The sequence below is a fragment of the Notolepis coatsorum genome, assembly GCF_963971535.1.
Source record: "Notolepis coatsorum genome assembly, chromosome: 8".
Classification (NCBI taxonomy): domain Eukaryota; kingdom Metazoa; phylum Chordata; class Actinopteri; order Aulopiformes; family Paralepididae; genus Notolepis; species Notolepis coatsorum.
This window is the reverse complement of record NC_140172.1, coordinates 147,212,363-147,226,699: the sequence shown is the minus strand read 5'-3', so window position 1 is coordinate 147,226,699 and position 14,337 is coordinate 147,212,363. Positions and strand designations below refer to the sequence as shown.

At 40.3% G+C, this 14,337-nt stretch overlaps 1 protein-coding gene across 1 annotated transcript in view; it reads left to right on the top strand.

Annotated features, from left to right (window-relative positions):
• Positions 1 to 11,604, top strand: part of LOC311233849 (ubiquitin-associated and SH3 domain-containing protein B-like) — a 104,208-nt gene extending 92,604 nt beyond the window's left edge. Inside the window, exons 13-14 of the mRNA XM_084320897.1 lie at positions 746 to 855; positions 6,217 to 11,604. Coding sequence (XP_084177023.1) covers positions 746 to 855; positions 6,217 to 6,354 — 248 coding nt within the window. The 3' untranslated portion in view covers positions 6,355 to 11,604. The remainder of the gene's footprint in view (positions 1 to 745; positions 856 to 6,216) is intronic.
• The last annotated feature ends 2,733 nt before the right edge of the window (positions 11,605 to 14,337 follow it).

The following is a 14,337-nucleotide window of genomic DNA, read 5'->3' as shown; positions in this document are numbered from 1 at the left end:
GTATGTGGAGTGTTAAGGTGACTATTATGAATTAGTAGAGTATGTATGTGGGGTGTTAAGATGACTATTATGAATTAGTATGTATGTTAAGCTAATAGTACTAATAATAATAATAATACATTACATTTATATAGCACTTTTCTAGTACCCAAAGTCGCTTTACACACACACAAAAATCATGTAATAAATACAGAATAGAATAAAATGTAACAAAGAAATATCAACAATAAAACGTAAATGATTTCAAATGTAAAGTCAGAGTCTTGAGATGGAGGGAGGACTATGATCAGGTGAAAGTGAGATTGAAGAGGCGGTCTTTTTTTTTGAATTTAATTTAGCCTTTATTTAACCAGGTTTGCCCCAATTGAGATCCAGGATCTCTTTTACAAGGGAGACCTGGCCAAGAATAGCAGCAACACAAAGTTTCAAAATATACACATAGTCATTACAGATAAAAGTAACGTTACAAAATGGTCAGATAAAACATTTGCACACAGAAAACGTGGTTACAATAGGCTTCACCATAGCCTTAAATACATCATTTACATTTAGTCATTTAGCTGACGCTTTTATCCAAAGCGACATTCAGTGTTACCAAGCTTTGAGTCTTTAGATCGGACTGGAGATTGTTCCATGCAGAGGCGGTCTTGAGGGCCTGTTTGAAGGAGGGGGGGGGGGGTGGTTTATTGACCCTTGGGTCCTTGGGGACTAATAGTGTTTCTGGTTTGTGCTTCTTCTCTCACAGGAAACACGGTCCTGATTGTGGCCCACGCTTCCTCCCTGGAGGCCTGCACCCGCCAGATGCAGGGTCTCAACCCGCAGAGCTCCAAGGACTTCATCCAAGTCGTCCGAAAGGTCGGTCCACAGGCGCCGTCTGACAGTTTCCCTCAAACCGTTTACAAAAGAAAACACGTATTGACTTTTTCTACGTCAATGATTGACATAGAATTCCACCAATCCCCTTTAGGCACCGCTTCCTTCAACACCAGTGCTCTGACACTCACACTCACAAACTTGAGAGCAGGGTTTGATGTGCCATGCTTGTTTATGAAGAGAATGTGGTTTAAAGGAGGCCTGCTGTAATTCCATTTCTCTGAGGTATTTGATCGAAGTTGTCTTATTGAAACACTGTCAAAATGTTATTCAGTTAAAATCAGATCACTATTACAAGCAGTCCCAGATTATCTCCAGTGAACGCATCATAACTAGACTGTAGCTAGGGAGCTCCACAAATCATGTTAAACCCAGATTCGGCTCAAACAAGGGACTAAACACGTTTCGCATTTATGCCACAACAATGTGGAACGCCCTACCCAAAGCTGTAAAGGAATGTGAATCACTACCCACTTTCAAAAACACTCTCAAAGAACACCTACGGGAGACTGCAATTCGAAACTGGCCCCTACAAATGTCCTAACCCAGTTGTACAGTAAATGACCATGTATGGCTTTGTCACTATTCCAATGTACAGTGTACAGTGTCCCCCACCCACCCCCTATCCAACCCCCCCCCCCCCCCCCCACCTCCAATGTACAGCCCCCCCCCCAACCCACCCCACCCCACCGACCCAATGTACAGTTTCTACGTCAAGTGTATATACACTCTTTTTCTGGACACTTTTTGTATCACAAACAGTACTGTATTTGCAAATCTGGTATGTCATAAATGTATAGATGTAGCAGTACTGTCTATCTGTATGTCGTGTGTGTCGTATATGTTATGATGAATTGAAAATGGGGGACCCTGATGTAAACAAGACGAAAGTCTTTCTCTGGTCTGCATCCCCTTAACAATTGTATGTATTGAGCTGTACTGTACTGTACCCATTCTGCAATCTGTTAATAAACGTTTCAATCAATCAATCAATCAATCATAGCTGACAACCATTTAAATTCTTCCAGTGACAACTGGTTTGCAGTGTATTCATTGATACCATGTTTACAACGCCTCCACAAAATGGCTTCCACGTCACAGATGCCGTGCGTAAAAACAACAACCACTCCTACAGTGAGACGGGATGCGCTGCTCTCGGATGAGAACGTTCTTGGATGAGAAAGTTCTTGGATGAGAAAGTTCTTGGATGAGAAAGTTCTCGGATGAGAAAGTTCTCGGATGAGAAAGTACTGACGAGAAAGTACTCGGACGAGAAAGATCTCGGATGAGAAAGTACTCGGATGAGAAAGTACTCTAATGAGAAAGTACTTGGATGAGAAATTTCTCGGATGAGAAAGTACTCGGATGAGAAAGTACTTGGATGAGAAAGTTCTCGGATGAGAAAGTACTTGGATGAGAAGTTCTCGGATGAGAAAGTACTCTGATGAGAAAGTTGTTTACAATGCCTCCAGTCAGCAATTTTGCCTCATTTAAATGGGGGACTGTATAAAGTATGGCTGCAATGATGTAGCTACTGTTTATCAAAGACCTTCGATTAACACTTAGCTTATGTTAGCTGTAAACAATTTTAGCTGACAGAGCAGCTCTAATGGCTGGTGGCAAATGTTAGCTCTGATTCTTCTACACAGGAAGAGATGCTTTGCATCGTAAGTATGTTTTATTTCTATAGCACGTTTAACCTCTTTAGCCCGAGCGGTCCGTCGGCAAATGACATCACGCCATAAGTAATGTTGTGTTTTTTTTTTCTTCAAATGTAGCCAAGAGTAAAGACCCTAACCCTGTCAAAACAGCAGTCATAGTGTATATTTTCAGCAATACGTTTGTTTACCAATAGGTTAAAGTGTTATTAGTGAAATATTAGTTTTGGAAATGTATTCAGAAACTAGCGAATATCGACGGAAGGTTATGCACGCTGCCATTTTGTTTGTAGTCATATGAGGAGAGGTTTCGAATGGCATTGGAATTTCGAAAAACAACACTACCCAGCTCAAGCCAGCTCCTGTCAATCATATGACTTGTGGATTTCCTTTTTTATTTATCTTATTTTTCGGGATTATCTACCACAAACCTGAACGTTATTGGCATAAATTAGAACGCAGTTCGTTTATCTACCTTTCTGTGAACGTTTAGCAAAAATCTGCGTTGCAATCTGATGAAAAATGGTGGAGCAATTTCCATTATAAAAAAGTAACTGTACTTACAGTAGATTTCATTCACGGTTTGTGGATCACGCCTGGTGATATCAAGTCCAGATTGAACTCTGCCATTGGAAAGAGGAGATTTGGCCCGATCCATAGATGTGTGACTTGCCTATACTAAGGTCATTTATAGGCCTGATATTCTATATTCTATAATAATATTTCAAATTGCATGTGTCCGGATGGCAGAATTCAGTACTGTATCTACAAAACCTTCCGTTTAATCATCTTCCCTTTATTAATTTGCTTAGACTTTTTGTACACATGATCTCAAGAAGGTGCTGAACGAGCTCAGTGGCAGTTTTTCATGTCTGGTCATTTTTAGCATGGTGTTATTCACCGTCAAATATTACAAATAAAAATAATAAAAATAGAATTGATATTCTCCTTTGTTTCATCACAATTTACTCAAGCCTAGTAACAGACACAATATTTCTGACACTGGGAATACATTCCCTGAGATCCATAGATGTCCCTAGATAGAACATGCAAATGGACCTTGTAGAAGTGGAGCAATCCTCCATTTACTTAGGTATGTATTTTTATGCAGATTTTCAGAAAATAGGGCTCCGGGCTTAACACTTTGAGTGCCAGCGACACGTTTTGTCGTTAGTTCATGCCGCCAGTTGAGTGCCGGCAACGCTATATAGCATTTGTTTGTCGTATTTTTTTTTATTGGCGATTTGAATTCATATTTCATCAATCAAGCCTCACGCCAGTGTTGCAGAATCTCTCTGAGCTCAATTGGGAAGATACCGCCCCCTATCGTCTTTCCCTGTGTAACTGCACCCCATTAGTTAGACTGATGAAGGGGAGGACGCCAGTTTCCTCATGTTACTTTTCCGTCAAGCCAACTGAAGAGACCCAAGTTGATCGCCGGCCCTCAGAACAGCGTGGATTATGTATTTCCAGCACCCAACGCTGAATCAATAAACGTGATCGATATTTGGAATGGCGATCAGGAATTGGAATAATCTTTTTGGATAACATCTGATCTGAGGTAAGGAATCTATTTTACCAGTCTTGGGGTAATCAGAGCTTTTTTCACAGATATATCAACATGTCCCATATGTGTGTGTGTGTGTGTGTGTGTGTGTGTGTGTGTGTGCTCGCTGATCAGGAAATGAGAGAATATACTTTTCAGATCGCTTCTATAGCGTGCATAAGTACACTGTAAGATCCTGATCAAACTGGCCAGTATCACGTCTTCGTCTGTTTGGCTCTCCATCCAATTCCTCTGCGTTGTGTACTTTTAATGGTCCTGACGTCTCCGATACTGGTAGATAAGATCCTTATCTCCCCCCGTTAGTGCAATCCATAAACCATAATAATTCTCCACTTCCGTAAGAATTCGACACTCCGACACCGTGAGATACCTTATGAGGAAAAGCGTTGTTTTATTGCTATAAACAGAACCTCATAATCAGATGTTATCAGATGTTATCAAATTGTATCGTCCTTGAAGAGTCTATTCTAATGATCTTTCGTGTGTTCTATTGTCCCTTTGCTGTTATGTCCAATAGTGGTCAGGCCCGGTCGTTAGCCTGAACCCTCCTCGTGTTAGCCGAAGCTACTGTAATGATGATGTGGCATTCTCCCTTCCCCCCCCCCCTCCGTGGTGGAGGAGGAAGAGTCTCTCCTGGTTCCTTCCCTCTTAGTCTCAGTCAGATTTTAGTCTGCCCTACCCGGAAACACTGTTCGATTTATAGATCTTCGTCGTAGCAACGACGGCCCCCCGCGCCTCTCCTGGTTGTCATGCGACGTGCTGTCATGACGACTGCTAACCTTTCACACATTAAAATGCAGTCTCTACTGTTTCATTCAAATGAACCGCTCTCCCTCGCTCTGGGAGACACTCACTATCAGTGTTATGTCTCCGAGGAATACACAACAAATAACCTCGCTGGCAGTGTGCTGTGACACCGCTTCTTCTCCACTGTCAATATCATCCCGTGATGATAATGATATTACCCTCTTAAAGCGTCTCTTTATATCAGTTTATAACCAAATATACATTGAAAAAACCACCATTTTCTCTCAACATATACTATCGATAATCTAGCATTTATTTGAAAACTATTCATAAATAGGACGAAAAATTACAAGGTTTTTGTGTATTCCAGTGTATTCCAGTAAATGCCGTTTATCACTATATATTTATATCTATATATTTTCCTGAAAAACTAGGGCTTTTCAAAATGCTATAAAACGGAAATGAACCGATTAAAAAAAAATCCGCTTCGACAATGTTGACTGCAAAGTCATTGATAAGCGACGGGCAGATTAGACACATAGCCATAATTTAAGACAGAGATTATGCGTTCACAACGCTATCATTGAAGTGGGTGCTGGCATTTAACCACGTTTTACCATGTTCACCAGTGGTAATCAAAGTATTTCCATCACTACCATCATCGTAGTGACCGGAAAATGCATGGACATGCTATGGTACCACCGGCTTCCCACCCGCTAACACTGCCAATTGTGTTAGTAGGGACGACTATGGTACTTTTTTGGAAATGCTATGGTACCTTTTTTGGAAATGCTATGGTACTTTTTGGGGAAATACTATGGTACTTTTGGGGAAATGCTATGGTACTTTTGGGGAAATGCTATGGTACTTTTGGGGAAATGCTATGGTACTTTTTGGGAAATGTTATGGTACTTTTTGGGAAATGCTACAGTATGGTACTTTTGGGGAAAATGATATGGTACTTTTTTGGAAATTCTATGGTACTTTTTGGGAAATGTTATGGTACTTTTGGGGGGAAATTCTATGGTACTTTTGGGGAAATGCTATGGTACATTTTTGGAAATGCTATGGTACTTTTGGGGAAATGCTATGGTAAATTTTTGGAAATGCTATGGTAAATTTTTGGAAATGCTATGGTACTTTTTGGGAAATGCTATGGTACCTTTTTGGTACTTTTTGGGGAAATGTTATGGTACTTTTTGGGAATGCTATGGTACTTTTTGGGGAAATGCTATGGTACTTTTGGGGAATGTTATGGTACTTTTTGGGGAAATGCTATGGTACTTTTGGGGAAATGCCAGAGTAAGGGATCTCTCTCACTCTTTACATGCTGACTCGTCACAAAGTCTCTCTCTCTGCCTCTCTGTGCAGATCCCTTACCTGGGCTTCTGTGCCTGCGAGGAGATGGGCGAGACGGGGGTGTGGCAGCTGGTGGACCCGCCCATCCTGCCTCTGACCCACGGGCCCAACCACAGCTTCAACTGGAGGGAGACGCTGCTGCAGGACTGAGGGGCCCCGCACCTCCTCCCAGCGGACCTCCTCCCAGTGGACCTCCTCCCAGTGGATCTCCTCCCAGTGGACCTCCTCCCAGTGGACCTCCTCCCAGTGGACCTCCTCCCCCCGGACCTCCAGACCTCCTCCCCCCTGACCTCCTCCCTCTGAACCTCCAGACCTCCTCCCTCCGGACCTCTTCCCCCCTGACCGCTATCGAAACCTTTTTCTTCCGCACATTTCTTCCCACGTCGCTCTCGGATCGATCGACGACAAAAATGGCTTCCGCGTCACAGATGCTGTGCGTAAAAAAGCAAACAACCCACTCCTACAGCGAGGCGAGACGCACCGCCCTCGGATGAGAACGTTCTGGGATGAGAAAGTACTCAGATGAGAAAGTACTCGGATGAGAAAGTACTCGTATGAGAAAGTACTCGTATGCACGCACGCAGGTCGGCGCGAGACGTTAAGGCAACACAGGGCGGGTCGGGGATCTGACCACGTGATTCTTCCCAAGTTGGCAAAAAAAAAATTGAGATTCTTTGAGAAATCCTGATACTCCTTGATATTCCTTGGTTGGTTGTTGACAGCAGCTGCTCAGGTTCGGTGCCGTGAGGAGTCGGATGCTCCGCCCCCCAACACACACACAAACAAACAAATCCCCAGAAATGATTGGCTCAGAAATGATTCAGTTAACTCAGTTTACCTTTGAAAAACCCTTTACAAATCCTTTACAAATCCTTTACAAACCCTTTGCAAGCCATTTACAAACCCTTTACAAATCCCGCCTAAAGGAAAAAGCACAATAGTGATGTGAACTTTGACCGTCAGTACAGGGCAGTTGGTTTTTAGGCTTAACCCTTTCAGGTTGTTTTTTCAAACACACACACACACATGAGAGGTGGTGTAAGTGATGGGGTTAATGGTTGAGTCGGAGGACTTAAAGGAACACTCCCAAAGCGATCCCAAAACGATCCAATTATTTATTGACAAATGTATTTGTTTGAGTTTTGGTTTGAGTGGCGTCACGTATATTCCAGGACGTCTCAAATAGAACTCGGTGAAATATGATGAAGAAAAATCATTGCCTTGATTTCTTTGCTTTCATCATTTTCACTGAGCTGTATTTAATATTCCCTGTAATAGGTGACGCTCTTTAACTCGACAACTCTCAAACCCAATTAATTTGTACACGTTTATAGTTTTGGAATATGTGATTATGGACGTAATGAATTTGCTTTATTTTTGGTGGAGTGTTCCACAAACTAACCCACGACAGAGTAATAGGGCCCATGATACCAAAATATATATTTTACACAATCCCTCAAGATTAAAGTCGACATCTTTTGATTAAAGTCGACATTTCAGTCCATTTGACTTTCTTCTCAAAACCTTTACTTTAATAAAAAAAATTCTACTTCATTCTCAAACTGTTACTTTTGAGTTCATTCTCAAAAGGTCTACTTTATTCTCAAAATGTCAACTTTAATTTCAAAATGTCACCTTTATTCTCGAAGGATAATGTAAAATAATGTAAAATTATTGTAATGTAATAATGTAAACATTTAAAGATAATGTAAAATATATTTTTCTCGTCATGGCCCTGTTACTATTCCATACAAACCCTGTGGCTGTAAATGTCTTTACAGGGACCTGTTTGTTACTCATCCATGAACCCTTTTGTAATGTTCTTGTGAAGGCAGTATTTCTTTAGCCTCATACGATAATTGCTTAAATAATTTTTCAAGATTTTGGGAGTTTTTCATTTATATTTTGAAAATAAGTTCCACAAGGTGTATCAACAAGTTTGCAAAAATACAAAAACACAACAACCATTGCGTAACTAAATAAGGTGACTTTTAAACAAGATATGTCATGACTTATGCATTTTTTCCTCTTACATACATGTCATACAAACACTAGGCAGTTGTTTTACTTGCCTAATTCATGCGATCGCCGTCTGTGTATGTAATGTTAAAATGGTCACACAAGTGAGTTAGGTAGATGGGGATTTCTGTATGTAACAAGCGTTCTGATCGGCTGAGGACATAGGCACTAAGCCAGGGCAATGCAGCAGTGTGAGGAGAGTACAGTTAGGCAGAAATCTCAATTTGGCAATAAAATTACTTAGGTAATTATCGTATGAGGCTAACGATTTGGAACAATATAGTAGGGATGGGCAAATCTCACAAAATTATTATTCGATAGTCACTGGGAACTATTAGACTACTAATCAAAACCCCCTGCACATTAACATATGATATTGTTTTTACTTAATGGCGAACGTGACATAATCAAATTAGCGAGCTAGCTGGCTGCTTTCATTGCTAACAGCTAGATATTTGCGAGTCGCAGCAGGCTAACGTTATTTCCAGAAACAAAAGCATTAATTCTGAAAGTTACATCGTTGAAATGTCTTGAGCTTCCACGCTAACGTATGTTTTTGTTTTTACTTAATAGCGAACAAGCTAATCCAACAAGCTCGCTAGCTGACCAGGCCAGAGTATTTCCTGGAACAAAAGCATTAATTCTGAACATTACATCACTGATGCTTGAAATGTGTGAACTTAGTGAAACAACATGGCAAACGTACAAAATGTTGCTACCATGTAACATCTCCTGTCTCTCTTTCTTCATCTTTCTTTTCTGTTCTCCCAGCTGTTAACGCACTATCTTATGCTACCTGGCTGCGTGTATGCTTTACCCAACGCAGTTGTGTTTCCGCGTGCGAGTTTTGCGCTCTGATTGGCCAGGTCATGTGACATGTGCGCAAATCGTGGAACAGCAAGTTCTGCGCATATTTCCGGGTCTAACAGCCTGCAAACTACCTGGCGTTCTATCGCCATGCTCTAAGACAAACTCTAACCTTAACCAACTTCGAAAGAGTGCCTAAGCTTAACCGTCGAAAGAAGGGCAGGCGTTCTATCGCCATGCTCTAAGACAAACTCTAACCTTAACCAACTTCGAAAGAGCGCCTAAGCTTAACCAGTGTAGACACTTGCGGTCCCACGATTGGGCGTACATGTCACATGACCAGAAATGACCTGGCCAATCAGAGACGCGGAAACACAACTGCGTTGGGTAAAGCATTCACGCCACCTGGCTAGCTAGCTACCTGTACCCAGCATGCCGTTCAGCGGTGCAACAGTTAATAGGGTCCTCTCTCAATACACTACACAGTGTAGTTGCTGGTAAAAACAAGGGAAAAAGTCAAAACAATATTTGCATGAACTATTTAAAAAAGAAAAGTATGACTATTCAAATATTGGGAAATGGACGCCCATCCCTACAATACAGACGGCAACATTGCATTCAGCAGTGATGGGAATTGGTGAATGGGACCAATTATCCTTGTGGATAAGAGTGGAATTCAAGGAACAAAAAGCATTTATTCCAAACGTTGCCTGCTATCATGGTCTTAAAGAAACATTTCACTTTGTTTAAGACGCCTCTCCGATTTGTCACAAACTAGGGAACTTTTTCGATCTATCCCAAAAACGTTTTAGATTTGATTTTTATTTCAAAACTTTATTTAAACTTCAAAGGCAACTTCACGTCGAGTGTACATACAGAAATAAGCAAAAAAAAGCATAAAAAATCACGCAGTATATAAAATCATAACAATAAGGCAACATGATGAGGCGAGGAAAAGTAAGGATAACAATCAATCAAAACACGTACAACTTGATTGACAAAGGTTGCAGATCAAGGTTTTAAACTCTGCAACAGAGAGGAGAATCTCTTTAGGACTGTTGGAGTTCATTCCCTGAGCTAGGGGGCATATTGGAAGATATTGGAAGAAGAAATCACTCTCGGTTTGTGACGAACAAGAAATAGAATAGAAATACTTTATTTATCCCGAGGGAAATTCAGCATTACAGATTGCTCACAGTAAACAGTAAACATTTCATCATCATTAGGTGGCTTCTTCGTTCCGAAGGTTGCCTATCAGTCTCATTTAGGTAGTCAAAAACAAAAGTCACGAATAAGAATAAAGAATAAAATACGGTCTGGGATATACATTCTGATAAGTATTTCCATTCTAAAATATACAGCCTAAAATATACGGCCTAAAATATACAGTAAAATTGTATAAGTGTCATATTGTAAAATGTCGATTTTAAAAGTAAAAGTCCAGGTAGATTATGCCAGATTGTACCGTCACTCTGTGCTCAGTGAGGCACAGTGATGCGTTATAGATAGGGATGCTCGATATTGGCTTTTTTACCGATACCGATATTCCGATATTGTCCAACTCTTAATTTCCGATACCGATATCAACCGATACCGATATATGCAGGGTTTCCCCCCCCAAAAAACGGAATAATTTCAGGTAACTAATAATTTCACTGGATATATATATAACAAATATTGTTATTGTTGTTAAATTTTTTTTACCGATACCGATATTTTCCGATATCACATTTTACTGCCGATATCGGCCGATAATATCGGTCAGCCGATAATATCGGACATCCCTAGTTATAGAGTCTGACGGAATGAAGGACTTCCTGTGCCGTTCAGTGTTGCATCTTGGGAGTCTTAGTCTAACACTGAACGTGCTCCTTCTGTCAGCCGAGTCCGTGTGTAAAGTGGGTGGGAGGGGTTGTCCATGATTGGGAGCGGTTGTCCATGATCCATGAAAGACCTCTGAAACAAAGTGAACCGTTCCTTTAAGACCCCGTCTCTCTCTATAAGCCTGGAATGCAGACAACATGGCTTCTTAAGTGTTTGTTTTGTTTTCGTTTATGTTAAGAGGATGATTTATGAGTACTTTGTGTAATGCGTGTTAATGTTATATATTGATTATATATTATTATTATTATTATTATTATTATTATATATGATTTGTGAAAATGATATCGATGCTCTTCAGCTATCGCAGGTATGTGCAAAGACCGATGCCGAGCGCTTCTCTATATCACATATCAACGTATGCCATGTGCTCCGTGATGTCACAGGAGACCGCTTCGACGTGTACAAATAGATAATATTGACGTTCACCACATGGTTTTCTGAGATTGTCTCTGTGTTACAAACAGTGTTATGAGGCGTCCGAATGATTTGATTCTCCTTCTGTATATTGTGCTTTTCTGTCATTTAAAGAAACAAAACAACGTGCAACGAGACTTGATTTTTTATTTCCCCTTCTTCTTCTTCTTCTTCTTCTTCTTCTTCCTGACTCATTTCAAATAAAACAGTATGTTGTTTTTTGTGTAAATCCTACCAAAAAGAAACATTTGGAACATTTTAGTAGTTCCTTATGCGTTTCTCTGGAAACCCTTAACTGTTATAAGTGTTGCTTATAAGGCACCATAAGCACATTATGAGAGAATTATAATCAGAAATGTATGTGATACATACATTGTGAATCTGGGTGTGTTATCAATGTAGTATACTGTACATTAAATTCACAAAGAATCTGGTATGAGTGGTACTGTATGTAGCTACTATACTGTATGAGTGTGTTATTAAAGTGGTATATGTAGCTACTATACTATGAGTGTTATTAAAGTGGTATATGTAGCTACTATACTATGAGTGTGTTATTAAAGTGGTATAATGTAGCTACTATACTATATGAGTGTGTTATTAAAGTGGTATATGTACAGTAGCTACTATACTATATGAGTGTGTTATTAAAGTGGTATATGTACAGTAGCTACTATACTATATGAGTGTGTTATTAAATAATAATAATAATAATACATCTATTTTATATAGCGCTTTTCCAGGTGCTCAAAGACGCTTTACATGGGCAGGAGAGACAAACTATGGCAAAAAAAAAAAAAAAAAAAAACAGAACAAAAATAATACATGACAAAAATAAAACAACACCGACAGAATTAGAGGTCAAAAGCAAGATTGAAAAGGTGAGTTTTGAGGGCTGATTTAAAAGATGTCAGGGTGTTTGCATCACGGATATGGCTGGGGAGGGCATTCCAGAGGGAGGGGGCAGCAGCAGCGAAGGCCCTGTCGCCCCAGGTCCGGAGCCTGGTCGTGGGAGGTGTTAGGAGGTTGGCATCTGCAGACCTAAGGCGACGGGTGGGCGTGTGACGGTGGAGGAGGTCGGACAGGTAGGGAGGGGCAAGGTTGTTGAGGGCTTTGAATGTGAGTGGTATATTAAAGTGGTATATGTACAGTAGCTACTATACTATATGAGTGTGTTATTAAAGTGGTATATGTACAGTAGCTACTATACTATATGAGTGTGTTATTAAAGTGATATATGTAGCTACTATACTATATGAGTGTTATTAGAGTGGTATATGTAGCTACTATATGAGTGTGTTATTAAAGTGGTATAATGTAGCTACTATACTATATGAGTGTTATTAAAGTGGTATATGTAGCTACTATACTATACTCACACAAAAAGTGCACGGCCTCTTAATTAATTTTCTTTTGCACATCTTGTCGTATAGTTTTTCTCAGGTGTATAAAAAGTACTTTATTTTCTCAAATAGAATTAAAAGAAATCACATAACGGCGAATACTATTTCACTGTTGTGAAACGTTGACTTAATAAGAGTTGCTCCTACTTGTATTCAGTGAATAGTCATCTGAATTAAACACTTTTATTCATGATTTGTCTCGAGTGGTAGGATGAGTGTTTAAGTGCGAAGGCTACACAAAGAAAGAATAAGGTATTACCTATGAGACCAAAAGACCAAATTCTGTGTCGAAGTGTCCTTGAGCAAGACACTTAATTGCTCCCGATGAGCAGGTCGGCTCCTTGCATGGTTGCCTCTGCCGTCGGTGTGTGAATGTGAGGAAGAAAATTGTAAAAGAATTTTTCATCATCCAGCCAAAAGACAAGACATACCCAGCACTGATGTTGGAGACACATGTCCTCCGGCTGCACCGGTTCCCAGAAAAGTTACACGCTGCAGATTTAATGAAATATTACATAAATATGATTTTTTTTGTCTACTTTTTCTCCTTCTTTTTCTGTTTTTTTCGTGTCAATTCCCACCTCCCCTGTCTTGATCGTTGCTCGCATGTGCCCCCCACTGGTCGGTCGTAGGGAGGGTTGAAGAATCTATCGCATGTCCCCTCCGATACATGCGGAGTCAGCCAGCCACTTCTTTTCACCTGCCAGCGCGGACTCTCATTGGCGAGGTGTAACATGTGGGACGCTCACACTACCCTTGACATCTCCTGTCCTTGCTGTGCAGGCGCCCTGACCGACCTGTAGGAGTCGCTGTTTACAATGACCAGATTACCACCCATCGACTTCCCTCCCACTGACTCTGCCAATTGAGTCAGTATGACGGCCGGCCCAAGCCGGAGGCAACGCTGACAGCCGGATTCGATACCGGTGTCTCGCGTGTTGGTGACAAGCGCTTAGACCGCTGCGCCACCCAGCCGCCTCATAAATATGAATTCTTAATACTTAAGTACATTCAATAGAAAATACTTCTCTACTTTTACTTAAGGCGAGACAGCACCCCCTAATAGGGAAAATAAATATTTGAATAGATATCATATGAAACTTTCCCAGTTGGTTATGTACATATAAACTTAAGAAAAAATATATTGCAAGTTTTCTGAATTTTATGTTTATATATGCAAATGAGGCACTTCTGCATTAAATATGCACACATTTGCATGTATTGCCAAGACTCGCATCACCAACATGGATAATGCCAGATTAAAAAACTTGGTTTAATTTTGTTGATACATTCAAAACGAAACTTATTAAAGAGGTGATTGTGGTGTCCTCTTATCAGCCCATACATCAGGAAATACTGTCTACTGTAGGGATGTCCGATATTATCGGCCTACCGATATTATCGGCCGATAGGCATTAAAATGTGATATCGGAAAATATCGGTTTTAAAAAAAATTATTTAAATTTTTTTTTTACATTTCTATAACCTTTATTTACCCAGGCAAGCAAGTAAGAACAAATTCTGATTGCATTTATTGTCAAAAGTATGCATAATGTTATGTTAATTCCACAACAAGACATATGTAATGTTAATTACCTGAAATTAT